General features: G+C 42.1%; 1 protein-coding gene across 1 annotated transcript; it reads left to right on the forward strand.

The window, feature by feature from the left end:
* Positions 1-13,235: 13,235 nt before the first annotated feature.
* Positions 13,236-25,706, forward strand: LOC115173131 (uncharacterized). Its single transcript, XM_029731065.1, has 4 exons — positions 13,236-13,529; positions 22,120-25,123; positions 25,311-25,392; positions 25,558-25,706. The coding sequence occupies exons 1-4, from the start codon at positions 13,240-13,242 to the stop codon at positions 25,704-25,706; spliced, it is 3,525 nt and encodes a 1,174-aa protein (XP_029586925.1). The 5' UTR covers positions 13,236-13,239.
* Positions 25,707-27,003: the final 1,297 nt, after the last annotated feature.

Below are 27,003 nucleotides of genomic sequence, written 5' to 3' on the forward strand. Positions count from 1 at the left end.
CCACTTCTTTAAAGGGTCGTAGTTCCTTGTCTAGCTCTTCAAAGGGTCCTAGGTCAGAGTGTGAGTTAGAGATCAACCTCCCTGGCACTCCCATCCCTGACGAAGTGCCTTTTGATCTGACCTGCCCCATCGTCAGGAGCTCCTGCATCGACACCAGGGACTCTAAAATGCCAGAGATTTCTACAAGTGACCTAAGGACAAAGATGATGGCACACACAGATGAACCCCTGCATCGTAACAGTCCAATGACTGACAGCAGCCGACCACCGAGTGCTAAAGCCTCTTTTCGATCCTCCACTACTCCATCTTTCACCAGCAAGGGAACCTCTTTGGTACCAAAGGGAGATGGGATTGACATTGAAGAGAAGGAGGTGAGCATCCCCAGCAGCTCTGGCCATCTGAGGGAGCTCTTAACCTGTCTGGGCTAGGGGGCAGTATTGAGAATTTTGGAAAAAATATGTTCCCATTTTTAACTGCCTCCTACACCAACTCAGAAGCTAGAATATGCATATTATTGTTCAGGTTTGGATAGAAAACACTCTGAATTTTCTAAAACTGTTTGAATGGTGTCTGTGAGTATAACAGAACTCCTATGGCAGGCAAAAACCTGACAAGGTTTCAAGCAGGAAGTACCCTGTCTGACAAGGAGTCGTGCGTCTTGCATCTTTTTATTGAAAAGTAAGGATCTTAGCTGTAACGTGACAATTCCCAGGGCTCCAATAGGCTCTCAGAGCCCGCGAAAAACCTGAAGGTTTACGAGGGAGCCTCAGGTTGAAACAGATTATCGCCTTTTGTAAGTGGATGCTCAGAGGACCTTTGAATGATGCGCGTGCATGAGTCGCTCCCGAGGAGAAATTTTATTCGGCTGTTTAGGCTCAATGCATACTCCCGGTCGGAATATTATCACTTCTCTACGACATAAATGGCATAAAAATTGGTTTTAAACAGCGGTTGACATGCTTCGAAGTACGGTAATGGAATATTTAGACATTTTTGACATGCCAATGCGCCATGCGCGGGACCGTGAAGAAGCATTCTAGAACTCACGAACAAAACGTCGCTGTTTGGATATAACGATGGATTATTTGGGACCAAACCAACATTTGTTATTGAAGTAGAAGTCCTGGCAGTGTATTCTGATGAAGAACAAGCAAGGTAAGAACATTTTTCTTATAGGAAATGTGATTTTGGTGGAGGCTGACCTGGGTGGGTATCTAAATAGCTAGCCCTGTAATGCCGGGCTATGTACTTAGATTATTGCAAAATGTGCTTCATCCGAAAAGCTATTTTAAAATCGGACATATCGAGTGCATAGAGGAGTAATGTATCTATAATTCTTAAAATAATTGTTATGCTTTTTGTGAACGTTTATCGTGAGTAATTTAGCAAACTGTTAGTAAATTCAACGGAAGTTTGCCGGGGGTTATGCGTTTTCTGAACGTCACATGCTAATGCAAAAAGCTGTTTTTTGATATAAATATGAACTTGATTGAACAGACATGCATGTATTGTATAACACAATGTCCTAGGTGTGTCATCTGATGAAGATCATCAAAGGTTAGTGCTGCATTTAGCTGTGGTTTGGGTTTGTGTGACATTATATGCTAGCTTGAAAAATGGCTGTCTGATTTTTTCTGGCTGGGCACTCTGCTGACATAATCTAATGTTTTGCTTTCGTTGTAAAGCCTTTTTGAAATCGGACAGTGGGGTTAGATTAACGAGATTCTTGTCTTTAAATAGCTGTAAAATAGTCATATGTTTGAGAAATTGAAGTAATAGTATTTCTAACGATTCAAAAATCGCGCCACTGGAATTTCAGTAGCTGTTACGTAGGTGGGACGAAATCGTCCCACATACCCCAGAGAGGTTAATCAGCCCAGACATCAGCAGTGCCACTGCATTCCCACTGCAGTACTTGATGGACTCCAGCAAAGATGATGTCATCTGTTTGGTCACCGTACTGGTGATAAGGTTGCTATCGAAGATCAGACCCTCAGCCCTAGATGGACCCTTCCAACAGGCACCAGACATGACAGAAACATCTCAGCAACTCATCAGACAAGTCCTGTCTGAGTTCTGTGCTGCATCCAGATTCTCCAGGACACAGGAATATTCCCAGAACCTGCACATCCACAGGGTGTTCAGAGGTGTACATAAAAACTTGATGGAGGAGTTTGGCTCTTATAACACCCTGCAAGCAGCTATTTCCTCCCAGGACCCTGCATTTGACAGAGTCCTGGTAAAGTCCTTGACCCAGCAGCTGGTACAGGGACGCAAGGAGGCGTCAAGACCAGCTTCTGCTGCAACAAACCCAGCAGACCAGGCTGAGACAGAGAGGGGGGCTGAGCAGAAAGCAAGAAGGAGCTTCCTTTGCTTTTCAATGACCAAACTCAGGATCAACTTCAAGGTATAGCAGGGAGTTAGCATTTGTTTTTTGCTCCAGTTAGGTGCTGATGTTATTGATGTGGCTATGATAAGACAAATATATGAGATAAATATGTTTTTATTCATCACTAAATTGTTGCCTTGGATTCAGAAGTGTTCCATTTATTTATATATTCTCTGTACCATTTTCTTTACCTTTCTCCTGTTAGCGTTCCAAGAGAGGAAACAAAAAGGACTGCCATTCAGTCCAGGAACAGACTGAGATTTAGAGCACTGCTATAGCTTGAAGTTTTGTTTAGGTGTGTGTTAGAAACATAGAGTATGCCTACCAAACTCATTGCACTGTTATTTATCAAAGTTTTTATACTGTATTTCTCTCTCTCTCTCTCTCTCTCTCTCTCTCTCTCTCTCTTTCCCCATCCATTTCTCTTGTGTTTCTAGCTCCACACATTGAGGCTCATGGTGCTGAATCTCCAGTTGGAGAGGTTTCTCCCTCCATATCTCAGCCTATCAAAAAACAATCCTTGATTGTCAGGGTCTGTTCAGCAATGATGAAGCCATTCAGGCGCTTCAACAAGAAGAACCTGTAACCTGTTACGCTGCATGAAGAACTACTTTTGTAACAGCAAGACTTTTGACAAGAGGAATTTCTGCATGTCTACCCTTTCAAAGTCTATTTGATCAAATAAATGCAAGTTATTTTACAAGAGTTTCAAGTGTTTTGGATGATTGGTAGCACCGAAGCAGCTTTTCTCAGAGAAATGCACTAGTTCCCCCTTGGTTACACATTTATTGTGCAGTTTTTGAGTTGGCAGGACTTGGGGCGGCAGATAGCCTTGTGGTTAGAGCGTTGGATCAAATCCCTGAGCTGACAAGGTAAAAATCTGTTGTTCTGCCCCTGAACAAGGCAGTTAACCCACTGTTCCTAGGCTGCCACTGTAAATAAGAATTTGTTCTTAACAACTTGTCTTGTAAAATAAATAAAATAACCAGAGCTTGTCTCTAATACAATAGTTGCTGCATAGACCGTCAGATAACCAGATGTTCTCTATTAATTTAGTTAGATTGATAAGAGCTTATTAGCAGCAAGGGGAAAATACATAGAGGAGAATTAGCTATCTGCAGCTAGATCAACCCTCTGAGATGTTTTCTGTATGTTGAATATATAAGCTCCAGCAGTTGAGAGTGTATGTCAGAGCAAAAACCAAGCCATGAAGTCGAAGGAATTGTCCGTAGTGCTCAGAGACATGATTGTGTCAAGGCACAGATCTGGTGAAGGGTACCAAAACATTTCTGCAATATTGAAGGTCCCCAAGAACACAGTGGCCTCCATCATTCTTAAACGGAAGAAGTTTGGAACCACCAAGACTCTTCCTAGAGCTGGCCGCCAGGCCAAACTGAGCAATTGGGGGAGAAGGGCTTTGGTCTGAGAGGTGACCAAGAACCTGATGGTCACTCTGAGCTCCGGACTTCCTCTGTGGAGGTGTGAGAACCTTCCAGAAGGACAACCATCTCTACAGCACTCCACCAATCAGGCCTTTATGGTAGAGCGGTCAAACAAAGCCACTCATGCTATAATGTGGATAAACAGTTACTTGTCTAACAGAAAACAGAGGGTGTTCTTTAATGGAAGCCTCTCAAACATAATCAAGGTAGAATCAGGAATTTCCCAGGGTAGCTGTTTAGGCCCCTTACCTTTTTCAATCTTTACTGACGACATGCCACTGGCTTTGCACTGTAAATGTACTCTATAAAATATAAGAATACTACATTTCCTGAACGTATTCTTCTGGTAACATGTTGTAGCCTGCATAGGAACTAGAGGCCCAAGTAGCACAACACTCCACAGCAGCTCAATCTGCCATGCTTTAGATCTTGATGCCTGCCCCTTACATTACATAATAACAAACATAATTAGCAATTGAAAAATGCTCTATTCTGAGAACTACTTTTAATCACAGAGTGGAAAACATAGAACCCTACTGTGTGGATCACAATTATGGGTGTATTCTGGAATAAGACAAACCTATACAGTGAGGGGAAAAAGTATTTGATCCCCTGCTGATTTTGTACGTTTGCCCACTGACAAAGAAATGATCAGTCTATAATTTTAATTTTTGAACAGTGAGAGACAGAATAACAACAAAAATATCCAGAAAAACGCATGTCAAAAATGTTATAAATTGATTTGCATTTTAAATAGGGAAATAAGTATTTCACTCCCTCTCAGTCAGAAAGATTTCTGGCTACCAGGTGTCTTTTATACAGGTAACGAGCTGAGATTAGGAGCACACTCTTAAAGGGAGTGCTCCTAATCTCACCTTGTTACCTGTATAAAAGACACCTGTCCACAGAAGCAATCAATCAATCAGATTCCAAACTCTCCACCATGGCCAAGACCAAAGAGCTCTCCAAGGATGTCAGGGACAAGATTGTAGACCTACACAAGGCTGGAATGGGCTACAAGACCATCGTCAAGCAGCTTGGTGAGAATGTGACAACAGTTGGTGCGATTATTCGCAAATGGAAGAAACACAAAAGAACTGTCAATCTCCCTCGGCTTGGGGCTCCATGCAAGGTCTCACCTCGTGGAGTTGCAATGATCATGAGAAAGGTGAGGAATCAGCCCAGAACTACACGGGAGGATCTTGTCAATGATCTCAAGGCAGCTGGGACCATAGTCACCAAGAAAACAATTGGTAACACACTACGCCGTGAAGGACTGAAATCCTGCAGCGCCCGCAAGGTCCCCCTGCTCAAGAAAGCACATATACATGCCCGTCTGAAGTTTGCCAATGAAGATCTGAATGATTCAGAGGACAACTGGGTGAAAGTGTTGTGGTCAGATGAGACCAAAATGGAGCTCTTTGGCATTAACTCAACTCGCCGTGTTTGGAGGAGGAGGAATGCTGCCTATGACCCCAAGAACACCATCCCCACCATCAAACATGGAGGTGGAAACATTATGCTTTGGGGGTGTTTTTCTGCTAAGGGGACAGGACAACTTCACCGCATCAAAGGGACGATGGACGGGGCCACGTACCGCCAAATCTTGGGTGAGAACCTCCTTCCCTGAAAATAGGTCGTGGACGGGTATTCCAGCATGACAATGACCCAAAACACACGGCCAAGGCAACAAAGGAGTGGCTCAAGAAGAAGCACATTAAGGTCCTGGAGTGGCCTAGCCAGTCTCCAGACCTTAATCCCATAGAAAATCTGTGGAAGGAGCTGAAGGTTCGAGTTGCCAAACGTCAGCCTCGAAACCTTAATGACTTGGAGAAGATCTGCAAAGAGGAGTGGGACAAAATCCCTCCTGAGATGTGTGCAAACCTGGTGGCCAACTACAAGAAAGGTCTGACCTCTGTGATTGCCAACAAGGGTTTTGCCACCAAGTACTAAGTCATGTTTTGCAGAGGGGTCAAATACTTATTTCCCTCATTAAAATGCAAATCAATTTATTACATTTTTGACATGCGTTTTCCCGGATTTTTGTTGTTGTTATTCTGTCTCTCACTGTTCAAATAAACCTACCATTAAAATTATAGACATCATTTCTTTGTCAGTGGGCAAACGTACAAAATCAGCAGGGGATCAAATCCTTTTCACTGTAAATAGAGTTGGAGTCTAAGTGTGTGTGCACACAGCCACCTCTTTAACCACTCTTCAAAATATTTGGCAGCCTTTGAGTTGGAGAGGCAGGAGAATGAGTGACAGAAGAAGAGTCTAATAAAAGCATGGCTTCTCTCCCACTCCTGCTCACAGCAGCAGTGCAGTGGAGTAGCTTCAACAGCCATAGGCCCAGGGATTTCACATCACATTCCATGATGCAATGCAGAATACGGCTTCACACAGAACAATCACCAAACCCATTAGATAACACTTTGCACATCACAGCCAAACATCATGTATCACATGAAGAGGCATGTGTGTTCTCCGGACGTGATACTTTGTCATGGACCTTCAGTTTCGATCCTCTCTCTCTCTACCTCTCTACCTCTGAATGTTCAGCTATGAAAAGCCAACTGACATTTACTCCTGAGGTGCTGACCTGTTTTACCCTGTATAACCACATTATTATTTGACCCTGCTGGTCATCTATGAAGAATGTTTGAACTACAGTACTTCAAATCAAATTTATTTATATAGCCCTTCGTATATCAGCTGAAATCTCAAAGTGCTGTACAGAAACCCAGCCTAAAACCCCAAACAGCAAGCAATGCATGTGAAAGAGGCACGGTGGCTAGGAAAAACTCCCTAGAAAGGCCAAAAACCTAGGAAGAAACCTAGAGAGGAACCAGGCTATGAGGGGTGGCCAGTCCTCTTCTGGCTGTGCCGGGTGGATATTATAACAGAACATGGTCAAGATGTTAAAATGTTCATAAATGACCAGCATGGTCAAATAATAATAATCATTGTAGTTGTCGAGGGTGCAACAAGCACGTCCGGTGAACAGGTCAGGGTTCCGTAGCCGCAGGCAGAACAGTTGAAACTGGAGCAGCAGCATGGCCAGGTGGACTGGGGACAGCAAGGAGTCATCATGCCAGGTAGTCCCGAGGCATGGTCCTAGGGCTCAGGTCCTCCGAGAGAAAGAAAGAAAGAGAGAAAGAGAGCATATTTAAATTCACACAGGACACCGGATAAGACAAGAGAATACTCCAGATGAAACAGACTGACCCTAGCCCCCGGCACATAAACTACTGCAGCATAAATACTGGAGGCTGAGACAGGAGGGATCAGAAGACACTGTGGCCCCATCCGATGATACCCCCGGACAGGGCCAAACAGGAAGGATATAACCCCACCCACTTTGCCAAAGCACAGCCCCCACACCACTAGAGGGATGTCTACAACCACCAACTTACCGTCCGAAGACAAGGCCGAGTATAGCCCACAAAATCTCCGCCATGGCATAACCCAAGGGGGGGCGCCAACCCAGACAGGAAGACCACGTCAGTGACTCAACCCACTCAAGTGACGCACCCCTCCCATGGACGGCATGGAAGAACACCAGTAAGTCAGTGACTCAGCCCCTGTAATAGGGTTAGAGGCAGAGAATCCCAGTGGAAAGAGGGGAACCGGCAAGGCAGAGACAGCAAGGGCGGTTCGTTGCTCCAGCCTTTCCGTTCACCTTCACACTCCTGGGCCAGACTACACTTAATCATAGGACCTACTGAAGAGATAAGTCTTCAGTAAAGACTTAAAGGTTGAGACTGAGTCTGCGTCTCTCACATGGGTAGGCAGACTATTCCATAAAAATGGAGCTCTATAGGAGAAAGCCCTACCTCCAGCCGTTTGCTTAGAAATTATAGGGACAATTAGGAGGCCTGCGTCTTGTGACCGTAGCGTACGTATAGGTATGTACGGCAGGACCAAATCGGAAAGATAGGTAGGAGCAAGCCCATGTAATGCTTTGTAGGTTAGCAGTAAAACCTTGAAATCAGCCCTTGCCTTAACAGGAAGCCAGTGTAGGGAGGCTAGCACTGGAGTAATATGATCAAATTTTTTGGTTCTAGTCAGGATTCTAGCAGCCGTATTTAGCACTAATTGAAGTTTGTTTAGTGCTTTATCCGGGTAGCCGGAAAGTAGAGCATTGCAGTAGTCCAGCCTAGAAGTAACAAAAGCATGGATTAATTTTTCTGCGTCATTTTTGGACAGAAAGTTTCTGATTTTTGCAATGTTACGTAGATGAAGAACAATCTGGCCTTAACCTCTTGACGGTCGCCTAGGATAGGGGGCGCTACACCATTTTCAACGGCCTCCTACTCAAACTCAGAGGCTAGGATATGCATGTAATTAATATATGTGGATAGAAAACACCCTAAAGTTCCTCAAACTGTTTGAATGGTGTCTGTGAGTATAACAGAACTCATATGGCAGTCAAAACCCCGAGACCGATCGTAACAGGATGTGGAATTCTGAATTGCGGACTCAACTTCAGCGCTGTGCCTATCACTCACACTGTGAGCTATGGTTCATTGAGCACTTCCTATTGCTTCCACTAGATGTCCCCAGTCTTTACAAAGTGGTTTGGGTCTCCTACTGTGAAAAATGCCTGAAAGAGAGGCTATGGAACGCATTATGACGCCGGCGCCCCTGGCTACCCCCACCTTTCAAAACGTTTTGAAAGACAATGAAATCGTCCCCCTTGAATGTTATAGGATCTGTGGTTGTAAAAGGCCCGAAAGATTTATGTTATACAACGTTTGACATGTTTGAACGAACCTAAATGTAAAAAAAAATCACTTTTGGTAAGAGGTTTCGCACGCACAACGGTACTTTTGTTGCAGCCTTCAGGACGCCCTAACCAGAACAAGCTATTGGGACATAAAGGAATAACTTTTTCGAACGAAAATACATTTCTTGTGGACCTGGGATTCCTGGAAGTGCATTCTGATGAAGATAATCAAAGGTAAGGAAATATTTTAAAAAATATACAAGACTAGATTTGATATGCGATTGTTCCAAGATGGCGCTGACCTGTAACGTTAGCCTATTTTTCAGAGTATTGCATCCCCTTTCATCGCAAAGTATGATTACCCAGTAAAGTTATTTTTAAATCTGGCATTACAGGTGCTTTCAAGAGATATTCATCCATAAATCTTAGAATGACAATATTACATTTTAAAAATGTTTTCGAATAGTAATTTAGTAAATTGTAGCGCTGTTTCACCTGAAGCATTTGAGGAAAAATAGTTAGTCAACGTCACGCGCCGATGTAAAATGCTGTTTTTATATATTAATATGAACTTTATCGAACAAAAGAATGCATGTATTGTGTAACATGATGTCCTAGGTGTGTCATCTGATGAAGATTGTCAAAGGTTAGTGCTGCATTTAGCTGTTTTTTGGTTATTTGTGATGCATGTGGTTGGTCGGAAAATGGCTATGTGAATACTTTTACGATGTACTCCTCTAACATAATCTAATGTTGTGCTTTTGCTGTAAAGCCTTTTTGAAATCGGACAACGTGGGTCGATTCAGGAGAGGTTTATCTCTAAAACGATATAATATAGTCCTATATTTGAAAAAAAAAAAAAAAGACATTTTGTTATGCAAATGGCGATAGGATTTTTGCCTGGATGTCCGTCCCCGACCAGGGGTTAATGGCCATGTACCCTTGTAATCTCCACCGGCACAGCCAGAAGAGGACTAGCCACCCCTCAGAGCCTGGTTCCTCTCTAGGTTTCTTCCTATGTTCCTGCTTTTCTAGGGAGTTTTTCCTAGCCACCGTGCTTCTAAATCTGCATTGCATGCTATTTGGGGTTTTAGGCTGGGTGTCTAAATAAGCACTTTGTGACATGTGTTGATGTAAAAAGGGCTTTATAAATAAATTGTACTGATTGATTGACGTTTGATTGTATGAAATGGAGTAGCATATATCCATCATGTTAAATGAACAATGAGCACTGTCTCCATGGAGTATAGCACTGCAGCCTTAGGCAATGTATATTTGCGTGGTGCATAACATTATCTCATATCACATGCATGGCAAGACATGATTGATGTAATTAGATGCTCTGGAGAGATCCCACCCTCCTTCCCCAACACATGTAGAATGCTTAGAAACCACCAGAAACCTGTGAAATGGATCAACAGATGTTGTTTTATCTCCTCTCAAGGTCTGTTGATTTACAGTATCTCAGAATCAGGAACTGTCATATCCCATGTGATATGTCAAAACAAGTTGATGCATGTATTATCATGGTGCATTGGGTTTGTATTTGTATTTATAATGGATCCCCTTTAGCTGCAGCAGCTACTCTTCATGGGGTCCAGTAAAATGAAGGCAGTTATACTATTGTAAAAACATTACTATACATTCACAACAGATTTCAGGGGCTAGGCTGTCAACAGCACGTACTGTGACACTATGATATGTATTCTGATTAAGTCAACAATACCTCTAGGCATATCTGACGTCATGTATTTGATATCTTATGTGAAGGTTAATGTCCATATTGACATCAGTTCATTGTGTTTGAGGACGGTTCACTGACGGGTTTTCAACGGATAAGATTAGATTAGACTAGTTTAACAGTTACAGAGCAGCTACAGTAGCCTATCAGAACAGCTGCAGTATCAGAGGCGCATAGCCTTAATTAACGGGCTACACATAATGGCTGACGACAGCCAGGTAAGGTTCATTTTAGCCTACGTTTAACGAGCGTTAGAGTTTTCCTAATTCCATCTTGTTCTAATGGCAAGTCTGCCTTAAGTGCAGAAACTATGGTTGATATTAGAAAATAAGTATGAATGGACTTTTAGTCAAGTAATTCCAATTGTGGAATTGTTGTGGGATGTTAGCATACCATACTGCGCGTGTAACATTAGTGCCGTGGAGGATTGTGCAGGTCGGCAGGTTGCTACAGTAGCCTAGTAGCATGTATTTTATAGGGATCAGATCTGGCTGACTTTTTCACCTGAGCTGCTCGTTGGCTGTCCATAATGAGCCCAGCGGGCAGGATGTGTAGCTGGACTCTGCAATAATTAGCTCCCAGAGCAATTACAAATAACTATTCTTGTTTTAAAAGCGTCATTACAACTAGCGACATGACAGTCAGTCACCTCTAAGCAGGACTCAGTAGAAACGCTATGTGTTGGATTTGTCCATGTCTCGCTAAATTAACCTAGCTACCATAACAGCTGTGGAGAATTTATTCTGCAGTTTTATGGGATCTCTCTGAAGGTTTTAGATGATACAGTGGAACTTCGTCCTCTGGATGAAGAACTATACATCTCGGCTTGGCTTCATTGCATTATTGCTTGGGAAACGTTGACATGCCCTTTTTGTTGACGGATGGATGAAAATAATGTAATTATAGTATCGTTATACATAGGCTAGCAAGAAAATCCACATGAGATACCCATAGAACTGAGCCCTGCTCCATTTCAGCACCATGCCGCGGTCTCAGGTGCTGCCCAGACTCGAAACATTTCAGCACCATGGCAAGTTCCCCTGACGCCAAGAATGGTGTCAGCTCTATGCAGCGGACAGCTCCATAATGCTGAAATAGTTAAAGCCCCCTAGAACGTCATTGATTTTAAATTATTCTAAGTGCAAGTGGTTATAATTTATTGCATGTCCTAGTTTTGCAGCTTTGCAACCTCAGAATTATAGCTAATGGATTGCAGCGAGTTACGTTTTTGTGCATGGTGATGAATGAGGATGCTTGATAAACCATAAATTAAATGCAAAAACGTGCACTTACAATATTTTCGTTTGGCAGAACTTTGACAAGCTATGATCTGTTTTCTAATGACATTGACAATTCATATAGACATTAGACTTAGGCCTAATTGTGACATCATGTGTGTATGACATCTTTGAGGAATGCCCTTGCTTCAGCCAATCGGAATCGAGTATTCAACAATGCTTTGGCATAATTCAAGGACGTTCATATTCACTTCAGTTGTCTGCCGATGGTTCACTGACGTTTTTTCAAAGGAGATATTAGTATTACCTCTAAATAGCCTACAACAATAAGCTACACATCATGTCAGACAACAGCAAGGTATGGTTCATTTAGCCTATTTTGAGTTTAGTGGAGAAATTACTAACAGTATAGTAGGTCACTACCACAGCAATAGGTCTCACTGGTTTGATCCATGGACTGAAATCTGACCACTATTGCCATTTTGTTTAAAATAGGAGCGAATAAGTTGTTTTATGAAGTCACAACCTAAGACTGCTATTGACCTCTCATTTATCCACCAGAGCGTGAAATGGGAGGATTCCCCGGATGATCAAAATAAAGTTGTGGAGAATATGAAGGATGAAACAGAGACACATGAGAACAACAAGAACAGGACTGGAGGCAAGGTAAGAAATATGCTGTCCTTTACACATCCTCTGCCTACTTAGGCACAGATCTAGGATTAGTTTACTATCACTAAATCCTAACCTTAAAGCATTAGGAGGAGACGCTACACTGACCTTAGATCTGCTATGAGACCTATAATCTGTTGTCATGTAGGCTAAACGTAAGTCCAGTGGCAGTGCCAAGAAGACTTCCGTGGAGGAGGACAGCAGAAGTGGTGCAGGTCCGAGATTACTTCATGTTGGGTGCAGGTTGTGTTCAAATTCATCAGCACTGATCTGAGAAGATAGTATCTATATAGGTGAAAGCAATATAGTGGAGGCCCGCAGAGAGATGTGCTTTTACCTGTCCAGTGCAATCAAATCACTAAAGGTGAAGGAAATTAGATATAAAGTTCAGATTCAACTTTCGATTTCTCTTTGCGGATTCCCAGAGTCTTCTCAGACACCCGGGTGTGGTTTCCGGGAAAGGGGATCTATCATTGAGCAGCTGGAGAAGGAGGCTCAGAGGACTCTAATGCCTTCTCTCAAGATTGGGACATGCTGTGCCCCAATCCTCCTCTCCTTCCTGAGGAGTCTAACTGATGAGCAAGTCCCATGTCTTTCTCCAACCTCACATACAACAACTCTGAATTTATAGTCATAGTGCACCTTCTAACCACAAATGCGATTTCAAACACTACACCTAACCCTAACATCACCGTAACCACACCCCTAACTCTTCCTGTAAATCAAGAACAAAATGGCTCATGTACTTGCTAATAGCTTAATTAAATACACTTTTATTTTCCCTAACATGGCTATCTAGTGACTCCACTAACTCAACACCAGTGTGCAGCTAAAATATGTTTCCTTTCTTTTCTTTTCTCTAGCCAATGGAGAGTGATTCAGCATGGCATGAAAAATAACGTAAGTCTCTCCACATAAGGGTCTGGTCAAAAGTAGTGCGCTATATAGGGAATGGTGTCATGGAATTGCTTGATTGACAAAAACATTACTCTGTTTGTTGGCCATAGCTCACATTCCAGCAGCTCTCCATGCTGTGTCTGAAGATTGTTAAGGTCGTGACCCAGACAGCCCTCCGCATTCTCCTACCAGCGCTAGCTCGTATCATGGGTGTGGACCTGAGGAGTGGGGCAGCCTCCCCAGAATCCCAGTGCTCTCTGACAGGGTCTGAGGATTCCTTAGGCAGTCTGGATGAGCGAGAGAAAAGGCTGCTGATCAGTGAGATGAACTACTGGACTAAGGAGAGGAGGAGGAATGGCAGTGCAGGGTGCCTCCAAAAATCCACTCGCAGAACCTCATCACCATGCTGGTCGCCTAAGAGGTATTGTGGTGGCTAATTTCCGCATTACCAAATGAAGATTTACAAACACACCAGTCCGAGTTAAAACTACATCTTTAATACTTAAGATACTTTTGCAAAAGTTTTTGACCCCACCAATGCATTCTCTCGAATGAATCATTTAATGAGGTGCTTACAGAATGGCTCAGGGATCTTTTATAGCAACGATACAGCCCCTTCAACGTACATTGACAAACCACAGATACTTAGTAACAGTTCACAAAGGTTACGTTTTGTATGACAGATATCCATAAAACACATCAGACAGTAACTGCTATGTCAACCTGGTTCATTATATAGCCCAGTATCTGGTCTCCTTAGAACTGTCCCTCCCAGGTACGGTATAGAACGAAAACACCATTTCATCCAATGGCATATATCAATTGTCAACTCTAGATACTCCCATCTCAAGCAAACCCCCTCTTGACCCCACTCCTGGACAGGCTCACTGGAGGGAGTGAGCCTCTAGGCCATATATTATCACAGGATAAGTGTGAGATCTAAGAGACCATGGTCCCAGCCACTGCCATAAACCTCCCCACAATAAGGAAAAGGAGGGTGTGACTTGCTCACAGACATTGTGGAGACAAGTCATTGGTTCCCCAGTAATCACGCCATCCCTTCACATGGTTTAAGCATAGGTAAAGACACATTCCCATGACGACAAGTCTGACCTCTCTTCTCTCTGGGCCCCAAGTGTCTGAGCCCCAGCTAAGGTAGACGTGCAACTGAAAAGACACCAGAGTCCAATGGACACTTTCTAATGACAAGTACCTCAAATAAGCATATTATACTAATAAAACATCTTAATTATCTATGTTACCCAACTAATTCTGATTCGTCCACGACATTCCCCTCTCAAGGGACTCCGTCCCTTCTAGAGAATCAGAACAGTAACGTTACAGCGGAACCAGTGTCTAAACGCAGGCTTCATAACAACAGAAAAGACAGTCATCCCTCTGTGTCCCCTCTCAACTTAAAAGAAAATCACCAGATTTAAGAACATTCATTCACATAGAACATACATATATTCTACATCAACCAAAAATCACAAAACAATAACTCATTGCATGGGGTTCCTGCACATTATTACCATCCCCCAACATTTGCTAAACACTCTAGCAATTTGTCTGGGAAGGTTATGATACACAGTCACCTGCACGAACCCATGAAGAAAAACAAAAAATGCATACAGTTTATGAGAGTCAAAGCTATATTTTCCATAGACAGTGAAAAGCACACAATGAATGCATAATGCAGTGCATGCACCAATGGAGTTTAATACAATAATCTTTAGTTATCTATCACACTCCAATGGATCAGCATAGTGTGTTGGAAATGACTATTTCCATCCCAGAAACTATAATTAGCATATCTTGTTGTACAAATCCAGGTAGTGACTCCTAGTTAAAATAAAATGTATCCCCTTGGTGCCTAATGAACATGACCCAAGACAAACATCATGATTCCACTATTTATAAGGCAATGCCTATAGATCCAATAGATTAGGATCATTTTCACTATCCAGACCAGAGTTCACCCATGTCATTCACCCATGGCATGCTTATAATAACCTCAACATCCTTAGATTGTTTTGATTGTTGTTATGAACTATCTCTAATACATTCATTTCTTCACCCATTTAGATATTAACATATTCAACTCAAATCAATCCTTCAGTTTTAAAATTCATTCAATTTCCAAATAAAATCATAATTAGAACTCAGTTAATTATCCATCCAAAATTTCAAAATGACATTGCTCAGTGATTCAAATTTGTCTTATCACTCAAAGTAAAAACTAAATTTAAACACACATCAATATTAGCAGAATGTCCATTCATTTTAACATCCAGTATAATTATCCCATAATTTCTACTATTAACAATTTTATCACGATTATTCTACAGATCAGTATCTCAATGCATTCTTAATCTAAATTACTATAATTTTACGTGGTGTAGACCTCTACAATCAACCTGATACCCCAAAAGCCTAAACAGTTTTGTGCACAGTTGACCAAACCCCTCTCTCTAGGCACTGATTCTTCTGGCGTCCTCTTCGTTCTTCTTCAGATAACTTTAAAGTTCAAAGTGAATGACCCATTATAATGTCCCAATGTCAATGTTTCACCTTAGATGCCCATTATGTCCTGTCCATTCGTCAACCAATATACCAGCAACATAAGAAAAGTTTAGAACAGCACCTTTCCCCATGCTCACTCCACGTGGACTCCTCTTACACTCCTGAGAGAAACATGAGAGAAAAGCAGTTGATAGCTTAGATCGGATACTGTACACCGGTTGCTGGCTTGGCCATTCCTCTCAGTAGAAATGGTTCGGACAGGGCCATATTCAACGCCTTCGTCACTCCTTCTTCAGCCAATTAGAGGGGGTTTGAGGTACACACACTTTTCGGTCCAATTATCTCTTCCATGCATTAAGATACCGTCTGATGTCACTTTTCATGATAACCTCGAAAGAACAGATCAGAACAACAGTTTAGTTCAGTTCATTAACTACATGATAAATTATTACTTTTACCAATTATTCTTAATACAAATGTCTAAATATTATTCAAAGAGAATAACAACAAATTCTATTGAAATTATTCTTTCACATTGGCTAATACTTCCCATCACAATTTCAACTCCATCGCAGAGACACAGAATCAGGAAGTTAGACCTATAACCCATCGGGAATTGAACAGAACAGACAACACAACAATACACTCCTTCACATATCACTCAAGGTGTGTAAACTTCAATCCAAATTTCAAAGAACTGAATCCAAACCCTCAAAGAACTGTATCCTCCCCCATTTTTTAACACATAACTCTCCATGAGAGTAATGTATAAAAAAACACTACTACAAATCAAAAGATAAAACAAAATGTCAAATAACATAACCAAATGAAAATCACAACTCTGAAAATCTCCACAAAGAAAAAATATTTACCCATATGGTTATAGGAAAACAGACTTCGAGCAGCCTACCCTTAGTGAAAGGCAATGCCCTATATCTCATAGGTGCAAATTACAAATATGTCTAAAAACTTTAAATTCCATCATAATTATACATTTCACGAATTACCTTGAAATCAGTATAACAAATGACCTAAAATGTATTATCCAAATGGCTTTCCCATGAGGCTGATCAGACCACACAGGAAAACCCAGACAAAGGTCATAAGTCAAACTACCCCTTCACAGAAATGTTTCTTACTATCCTAGACAAAAAAATAATCAAAATCAAACATTTTCTACATGTTGTATCACAGGTTACCCAGGACATTTCATTAACAAAAGAATCCACATCTTTAATTAAAACTCAGGGGAAAAAAACTTCCAAAAATTCCATGTGTATACCCCTTTAAGATATCTTAGCACTAAGTCATATGGAAAACTCACCAATCCCACAGGAAAGAGAAAAACAAATCAAACATACTATTTTAAGAACACCAACAAATAGTAATAACAAATGTGTTGTGTGTGGGTATTGGCAAACCCTAAAGTAAAAACAAACAAAAATGTCCAGGCCTCTTCCATTTTGGTAGTTTACAGCCTCAATCTCACTCACCCAAGATTATAGCCCCATGAAACATTCCAAAGAGAGACAATGAAATCCCCATTTTCCCAAAGAAAAACACAAAACACTTCTTTAGCAGTCATTATACTACACCAATTCAGAAACCCAAAAGTTAACTACAAACAAAACCTAATGATAATTCCACTGTACTCCCTCATCATTAGTTTTAATCTGCATCAATGTATATGCATGCTTAATTGACCCTTCGATACAATTATCCTGGTATCATTACTAGACCAATGTCCAACAAATATGTGATAGCTTTTTCCACCTTTGTATTGTTTCTGTTACCCCACTAAATGAAAAAAAAAGTGTTGCAAATGTAGTACATTTCTCAGCGTAAGAAATCAGCAATATTTAATTCCAGTCATTTAATAAAATGTAGTTTGAGACGTGTTCTCTCATGTCGCCTTTATCATACATACTTCAGTTGACTTTCATCCGTCCTGGAGGAAAGAATCCTACTCAAACACATCAGATAATACAATGTTTAATTAAGTGAAAACAACACCAAAAATAAACAATAAACAGTAAACAATAAACAAACCCATAACCTCTTTCCAGCAATCAAATCATTTCAACCTGTTGCATACATTTAGTAAAAACAAACCTTGTCGTTTAACAAATCTAAAACCTTAAAAAAGTGTGCCGTCTCATCAGCATAAGAATCAAAACTAACTTTTTTCCACTCATAATACACAATGTTTTAATTCCCCAAAGGTCAATACTGTTCAGCTCATACATGAATGATCTTCCTTCTGTCTGTACAGAGTCTGAAGTTCCAATGTATGCAGATGATACAGTGATAAATGCATGCAATTAACAAACAACCTACACAAGAACTCACTACTGTAATGGTTCAGGTGACAAAGTTGCTCAGAGACTCATGTTTGCATCTCAATAAAATTAAAATAAAACACCAAACACAGTCTGCATGTTCCTCACAAAGAAAACACTGATGCCCCTGAGACAGATGTCTATGTATCAGGGAAAAAGTTCCACTGCATCATACTTGATTCCAACCTCTCTTTTAAAAGCAAATGAAAAAGGTAATTCAAATAACCAAATGCAACCTAGCTAATTTCCAAAACATATGAAATTGTTTTACTACAGAAGTAACAAAACTATGCTTCAAGGTCTCAGAGCGAGTAACGTCACCGATTGAAACGCTATTTGCACACCACCTCGGTTACACTCACCCCCCTTACAAAGCTCGTCCTTGCGCTATCTTGCGACTCTACGTCTTACAGGAACGCGCACGCCGGCCAAGCACACGCACAACTGTGATGAATTCGCACTGTCCCTGTAAAATAAAATTAACTCAACCTGCAATTCACTGTACTGTCCTGACATTGTTCCACGTAATGGAAACAGAGTATAATGTTTAAATACATAAACTTCCTTCTCTAATTCACTGGTGTTACCTAAACATTCAAACCAAGAATCAATAACCAGCTTCACATCACAAAATCCTTCCTTCCAGCCAAACATAGCCCAAGCATAGCTCAGCGCACATAACCAATTCTTCTCATCTTTTGCTTTACCCGTAAGCAAAAATATATAACCCACTACTCAACCAACGTTCTGCCTTACCTCTATAGTAAGATTAAACCCAAACTTCACAACTTCCTCTTCTCTTTCAGCTTTACACTTATGAAATATCCAAGACTTTAAAAGTAACATGTAAATCGCCATACTTATAACAATAACATCATTCAACTCTTTCTCTGTACGTCAGTTCCAGCAACAGACAACGTATTGTAATGAAACAGCAGGGAGCAGGTCTCGAACCCTCGACCTTCTAGCCCGAAGTCCGGCGCGCTATGGACTGTGCCACAAAAGCATGCTCGCCCGGTAGGGTTGATTTCCGCGCTTATAAACCCAGGGTCGTTACAGTATCATATCAAAATTCCCTCGATATTATTTTCTAATGAATTAGTCTTTCAATTTAAACTAATCAAGCTATCAAAACGTTACATTTATATCTTAAACAAACGCTAGCAACCGTATCTCTCCAGGCAAAACATACCAATAGCTGAATTAACATTTAGTTCCCTGGTGGACGGGCTAGGATAACCCTGGCCTCCTGCGTGGCAGGCGACAATTCTACCCCTGTACCACCAATGCTATTTAATTGAACAAGACTCCCAGCAAATAAACCCATTCACAATTGTCTGTCGTCGTAAAATCAGGCACATATTACCGAGACAATTCCCAGAAAATAGCCCTCTTAAAAAATCCAAGATTTACACCAGCGATGATTCTCACATACCAAATGAATAGATTAGCAGTCAAAGAGTAAAATCAACATTCATAGACTAGGAAACAGATCTTGCGCCTTTTAATAAAAGTAGATTATGTTTTCTCAACGTATTTCAATTACTTTACTTCATCATATTAAAATCAGCCAATGATAATTAGTTTGATGGATACCCTAGGCTTTGTCCGACTTTATCAATAATGTCGAGATTCCATCTTAATTCGCTCTAACTTTATGGAAAACGGTTTATTCAATAACTCCTCTCATACTGGGAAGAAAAATAAAACCGTTTCAGACCTTAGACCTTAAGGGCATTTTTATTTCAACTGTTGTACCCAGATGGGGATAATACAATAAGCATTTATAGTTACATCGTTAGGGTAAGAACCAAAAGCGGACACACGCCAATCAGTTTCTAGAGCACAATTTCCCAAACATTGTAGACAGTTTAATAACGCTTAAAACCTCATCTTTATTAAATTATCCATTAAAGATACCAACTCAAAACCTACGTACGTCTACGAATGGATGGTTTAAATTGTATCTAATTATATTCTCACCATTACTTTATCAAATCTCTAGTAATCGATTATACACACATACAATTTATCATATTTTCACAGAATCCATATAAAACGTTAGAAATGTTTATGTACTCACACAGAACTTTAAGGATCACCCACACAGGATTGGCCCGATACTCACACAGAACTGGTCCGATGTTCACACAGAACATCAGAACATAATTGAAAGGGTACTCACACAGAGTAAACCTACTCACGCTCACACAGAACGCTCCTACAAAGATTACCTAGTGGTAACTTTAACAAAATACTCACATAGAGTAACCCAGGGCATACCTGGCTAGCACATTTAAAATAATTGGAATTCACCACCTCTGAGGGTCACTTAGACAGTCACACAGACATTCTCAGAACTAGGTCCTTATTCCAATAGGGCTTCACCAAGTACCATGTTTCACACAGAACACACAGTCACCCTGGCCCCTCACCCCCACAGACCGCACCAATCCCCACTGTGATCAATTCAGTGTCAGGACGGCTCTAGGTCGCCCGCAACCGACCAGTGGCAGAGTATCATTGAGTCCGCAAACTCTCAGTTTTCTCTCCTCTGACTCGGCCCTGTTTACGCCTCCAAGGTGCCCCCCTCACAAAGGAATACACACTCAGAGCTCACGTAACAGAGGCTAATTTCTAAAAACTCGACTTCAAGTGTGTTTTGCTCACCTCTTTCTTTTAAAAAAACTAAGTTCGAAATGTGGTATCCACTCGGCTCGCTGCCTCTCAGATCAAAGGTGGGTCCATCTGCTTCGTTCCCGAAGTGTGGTTTCCCTGAGATCCCAAGTTTGAGGGATCCCTCGTGCACGATTTAAATAGGTCGTCAGGAGCGATCACCAAGTGAAGATTCACATCACATCCTCGTCGCCAAATGTGGTGGCTAATTTCCGCATTACCAAATGAGGATTTACAAACACACCAGTCCGAGTTAAAACTACATCTTTAATACTTAAGATACTTTTGCAAAAGTTCTTGACCCCACCAATGCATTCTCTCGAATGAATCATTTAATGAGGTGCTTACAGAATGGCTCAGGGATCTTTTATAGCAACGATACAGCCCCTTCAACGTACATTGACAAACCACAGATACTTAGTAACAGTTCACAAAGGTTACGTTTTGTATGACAGATATCCATAAAACACATCAGACAGTAACTACTATGTCAACCTGGTTCATTATATAGCCCAGTATCTGGTCTCCTTAGAACTGTCCCTCCCAGGTACGGTATAGAACAGAACTATTTCATCCAATGGCATATATCAATTGTCAACTCTAGATACTCCCATCTCAAGCAAACCCCCTCTTGACCCCACTCCTGGACAGGCTCACTGGAGGGAGTGAGCCTCTAGGCCATATATTATCACAGGATAAGTGTGAGATCTAAGAGACCATGGTCCCAGCCACTGCCATAAACCTCCCCACAATAAGGAAAAGGAGGGTGTGACTTGCTCACAGACATTGTGGAGACAAGTCATTGGTTCCCCAGTAATCACACCATCCCTTCACATGGTTTAAGCATAGGTAAAGACACATTCCCATGACGACAAGTCTGACCTCTCCTCTCTCTGGGCCCCAAGTGTCTGAGCCCCAGCTAAGGTAGACGTGCAACTGAAAAGACACCAGAGTCCAATGGACACTTTCTAATGACAAGTACCTCAAATAAGCATATTATACTAATAAAACATCTTAATTATCTATGTTACCCAACTAATTCTCATTCGTCCACGACAGTATGTTCACAGCAATATTTCAACTTAATAATTGCAAGACCTGACCCATACTTATCATAAATTATTAACTTGGAATTCATACCTTGTAGTTTGAAGTTCTGGTCAGAAATGTTGCCCCTGAGGGGGTGGGTCCAGGTGAAAGTAATTTTTAACTGGGTTAGCCATAAAGTAATCTATGAATAAATAGATCAGGTACATGCCTTTCAGAATTAATCATATTCTGATGTCGTACAAACATCAAAATCTGGCAAAAACTCGTGTCAGTTGGCTTTAGGCTTCTAGAACTACGGTGGTATGAGAAGTAAACCATCATTGCTCTCATTTGATTTTCAAGCTCACTAATGACCCAGATTAGATACCAGCTGGCTGGTCACATTTGCATGGCATAAGTGGTGATTGTGTGTTTATCTTCAAGTTCCCAGACCTCATTGCAGAGTTTGCCAGCAACTAGAGAGGCTCCCCTCATGGAGGAGCCTCTGAAAGCTCTCTTTGGGGTAACGGAAGAGAGCCTCCTGATATCCCTGGTTGAGGGTCACTCCAACCCCACCTCCTCCAGCTCTTCCGAGTTGAGCTATGCTATCGCGGGGGAGGTAGTACACCAGCTTAACTCTGGCCTCTCAGTGGCCATTCAGGCCAGCTCGGGGAGTTGCCCCCCTATGGACAGTCAGGACATAGCAGCAGGCAAGGAGGTCATTCGGGTAGCTTCGGTGCAGATCCTGGCCGAGCTACAGAGCCAAACGTCTGAGCCAGAGTGGGTAGGGTTTATCGAGCCCCTCATGGACCCTGTGACCGATGATGTGCTGAATGCCATTGCCGGCACAATGGACAAAATGGCACAGGACTACAACATCCTATTGGATCTGGCCAAGAAGATGACAATCTTGGGGTCTAAATTTCTGACCAATCTTCAATGTGACCTTGATGTTGAGTGTCCATCTGGGAAAGAAGGGACCACTCACTTTCTCAAAGAGACTGGATCCTCTAGCAGTGTGGTGTCCAGAAAGCTTCAGACCTTCTCTAGCCCCGACTTTCAGTCTAAAGCCCTCAAGGCGGTGAGCACCATCCTTACAAGGAAAGTCAGCAGCTCTTCTGGCGTGGCTCCTTCCTCTAGGCCTTCTAGTGCTGCTCCTAGCCTTACTGAAGCTCCCCTGAATACCAGCTGCACAGCCCTGACATCTGTAAGCTCCACTGCCACAGTGATTGTTAAGGCATTTGTGGGAGGCATGGAGACGATAGCATCATTTGAAGGCAAATGTGAAGCAGTTGATTGGCCAGTTCCTGTAAATGACCACAAAACAGGGTTTTCACAGAAGATAACCTTCTCTCCAGCCCGCACACTCTATGGCCTTATACGAGCAAAGCTGAGGGACCTTTTAACTCTATCCGCTCGAGAAGAAGGTGTGGCTAAGGATGCTTCTCTTCAGGAGTCTTCAGACACCCTGGAAAAGGCAACTGTTTCAACTGTTGAGGTCCAGTTACCCAGCACCAAACTTAGTAGAGTTCCCAGTGAGAGCCAACCAATGCCAGCTCTCTGTCTCTCCAATCTGGATAACAGCACTCAAGAAGTTCTTAGCAGTGTTTTTTCCATCTACAAGTCAGAGTTATCAAAAGTGGAGAGTAAATGCTTGGCCGTTGTCAGTTCATCTGATGAGTCCCTAGATGCTTGTTGGCTTGTTGATGGTGTCCTATCAAAGCTTGATGACTATACTATTTCCCAGTCACCCTCACCCAATGAAGACTTGAGTGTGAGTACTCAATGTTCTCAACTGAGCTCAGAAGAGAGTGTCAGAATCACACAGTCCTCTACTAGTCTGATTCAGAGCATTAAGAAGCTCTCTAGCAATGACTTTCAGACTCAGGCAGAAGAGGCAGTGAGTAAAGTGCTGATGAGATCCAGTCATTCCTTTATCACACAGATCAGCCATACTGGTCTTCAGAAAAGTCTGCAGGCTGGCTTATCATCTAGCTCGCCATCAGAGATTGCCTCCATGTCCTCTCAGAATACAGCCCCTGGATTAGTGGAAACCTTTGTCAAAGGAATGGCGACTATTTTCCAGAAAAATGAGTCCACTGACACTGTGCTCCTGGAAAGAAGTGGGAGAGTTTTGCAGTGCTCCCACGGGGGCTCCCAACTGGATGATACTGAATTGAGTGTTCAAATATCAGAAGAGAAGCTTTGGTCAACAGCTAAGACCATCTGCGTCAATATGAAGAACATACTTAAGGATTTCTTCACAGGGCTGAAGCCATCCGGATCCGAAAGGACAGAAAATGCTTCTTCCAAAGAGACCCTTGGGGAAATCCTGGTTGCTATCCAGAGTGAAATCTCAAACTTAGGGCGAATTAAGGATTCCAGGGAGCTCCTTCAGATCAACGATATGGTAGGAACTATGCTGAAGGAGGTTGAGAAAAGTGAGGATGACAGTGAACAAGTCTGCCAAGACATCCCTAGAACCTGTTCATCTTTGTCCACTTCTTTAAAGGGTCGTAGTTCCTTGTCTAGCTCTTCAAAGGGTCCTAGGTCAGAGTGTGAGTTAGAGATCAACCTCCCTGGCACTCCCATCCCTGACGAAGTGCCTTTTGATCTGACCTGCCCCATCGTCAGGAGCTCCTGCATCGACACCAGGGACTCTAAAATGCCAGAGATTTCTACAAGTGACCTAAGGACAAAGATGATGGCACACACAGATGAACCCCTGCATCGTAACAGTCCAATGACTGACAGCAGCCGACCACCGAGTGCTAAAGCCTCTTTTCGATCCTCCACTACTCCATCTTTCACCAGCAAGGGAACCTCTTTGGTACCAAAGGGAGATGGGATTGACATTGAAGAGAAGGAGGTGAGCATCCCCAGCAGCTCTGGCCATCTGAGGGAGCTCTTAATCAGCCCAGACATCAGCAGTGCCACTGCATTCCCACTGCAGTACTTGATGGACTCCAGCAAAGATGATGTCATCTGTTTGGTCACCGTACTGGTGATAAGGTTGCTATCGAAGATCAGACCCTCAGCCCTAGATGGACCCTTCCAACAGGCACCAGACATGACAGAAACATCTCAGCAACTCATCAGACAAGTCCTGTCTGAGTTCTGTGCTGCATCCAGATTCTCCAGGACACAGGAATATTCCCAGAACCTGCACATCCACAGGGTGTTCAGAGGTGTACATAAAAACTTGATGGAGGAGTTTGGCTCTTATAACACCCTGCAAGCAGCTATTTCCTCCCAGGACCCTGCATTTGACAGAGTCCTGGTAAAGTCCTTGACCCAGCAGCTGGTACAGGGACGCAAGGAGGCGTCAAGACCAGCTTCTGCTGCAACAAACCCAGCAGACCAGGCTGAGACAGAGAGGGGGGCTGAGCAGAAAGCAAGAAGGAGCTTCCTTTGCTTTTCAATGACCAAACTCAGGATCAACTTCAAGGTATAGCAGGGAGTTAGCATTTGTTTTTTGTTCCAGTTAGGTGCTGATGTTATTGATGTGGCTATGATAAGACAAATATATGAGATAAATATGTTTTTATTCATCACTAAATTGTTGCCTTGGATTCAGAAGTGTTCCATTTCTTTATTTATTCTCTGTACCATTTTCTTTACCTTTCTCCTGTTAGCGTTCCAAGAGAGGAAACAAAAAGGACTGCCATTCAGTCCAGGAACAGACTGAGATTACCTCTACTGATGGACATTGCATAGGTAAGGATATTTTAGAGCTCTGCTATAGCTTGTAGTTTTGTTTAGGTGTGTGTTAGAAACAGAGTATGCCTACCAAACTCATTGCACTGTTATTTATCAAAGTTATTATACTGTATTTCTCTCTCTCTCCCCCTCTCTCCCCATCCATTTCTCTTGTGTTTCTAGCTCCACACATTGAGGCTCATGGTGCTGAATCTCCAGCTGGAGAGGTTTCTCCCTCCATATCTCAGCCTATCAAAAAACAATTCTTGATTGTCAGGGTCTTTTCAGCAATGATGAAGCCATTCAGGCGCTTCACCAAGAAGAACCTGTAACCTGTTACGCTGCATGAAGAACTACTTTTGTAACAGCAAGACTTTTGACAAGAGGAATTTCTGCATGTCTACCCTTTCAAAGTCTATTTGATCAAATAAATGCAAATTATTTTACAAGAGTTTCAAGTGTTTTGGATGATTGGTAGCACCGAAGCAGCTTTTCTCAGAGAAATGCACTAGTTCCCCCTTGGTTACACATTTATTGTGCAGTTTTTGAGTTGGCAGGACTTGGGGCGGCAGATAGCCTTGTGGTTAGAGCGTTGGGTCAGCAACCGCGAGGTTGCTATATCAAATCCCTGAGCTGACAAGGTAAAAATCTGTTGTTCTGCCCCTGAACAAGGCAGTTAACCCACTGTTCCTAGGCTGCCACTGTAAATAAGAATTTGTTCTTAACAACTTGTCTTGTAAAATAAATCAAATAACCAGAGCTTGTCTCTAATACAATAGTTGCTGCATAGACCGTCAGATAACCAGATGTTCTCTATTAATTTAGTTAGATTGATAAGAGCTTATTAGCAGCAAGGGAAAACGCATAGAGGAGAATTAGCAATCTGCAACTAGATCAACCCTCTGAGATGTTTTCTGTATGTTGAATATATAAGCTCCAGCAGTTGAGAGTGTATGTCAGAGCAAAAACCAAGCCATGAAGTCGAAGGAATTGTCCGTAGAGCTCAGAGACATGATTGTGTCAAGGCACAGATCTGGTGAAGGGTACCAAAACATTTCTGCAATATTGAATGTCCCCAAGAACACAGTGGCCTCCATCATTCTTAAACGGAAGAAGTTAAACGGAAGAAGTAACAAACATAATTAGCAATTCAAAAATGCTCTATTCTGAGAACTACTTTTAATCACAGAGTGGAAAACATAGAACCCTACTGTGTGGATCACAATTATGGGTGTATTCTGGAATAAGACAAATCTATACAGTGAGGGGGAAAAGTATTTGATCCCCTGCTGACTTTGTACGTTTGCCCACTGACAAAGAAATGATCAGTCTATAATTTTAATTTTTGAACAGTGAGAGACAGAATAACAAGAGAACTGTCAATCTCCCTCGTCCTGGGGCTCCATGCAAGATCTCACCTCGTGGAGTTGCAATGATCATGAGAACGGTGAGGAATCAGCCCAGAACTACACGGGAGGATCTTGTCAATGATCTCAAGGCAGCTGGGACCATAGTCACCAAGAAAAAAATTGGTAACACACCACGCCGTGAAGGACTGAAATCCTGCAGCGCCCGCAAGGTCCCCCTGCTCAAGAAAGCACATATACATGCCCGTCTGAAGTTTGCCAA

Source organism: Salmo trutta, chromosome 34 (assembly GCF_901001165.1).
Source record: "Salmo trutta chromosome 34, fSalTru1.1, whole genome shotgun sequence".
In the NCBI taxonomy this organism is placed as follows: domain Eukaryota; kingdom Metazoa; phylum Chordata; class Actinopteri; order Salmoniformes; family Salmonidae; genus Salmo; species Salmo trutta.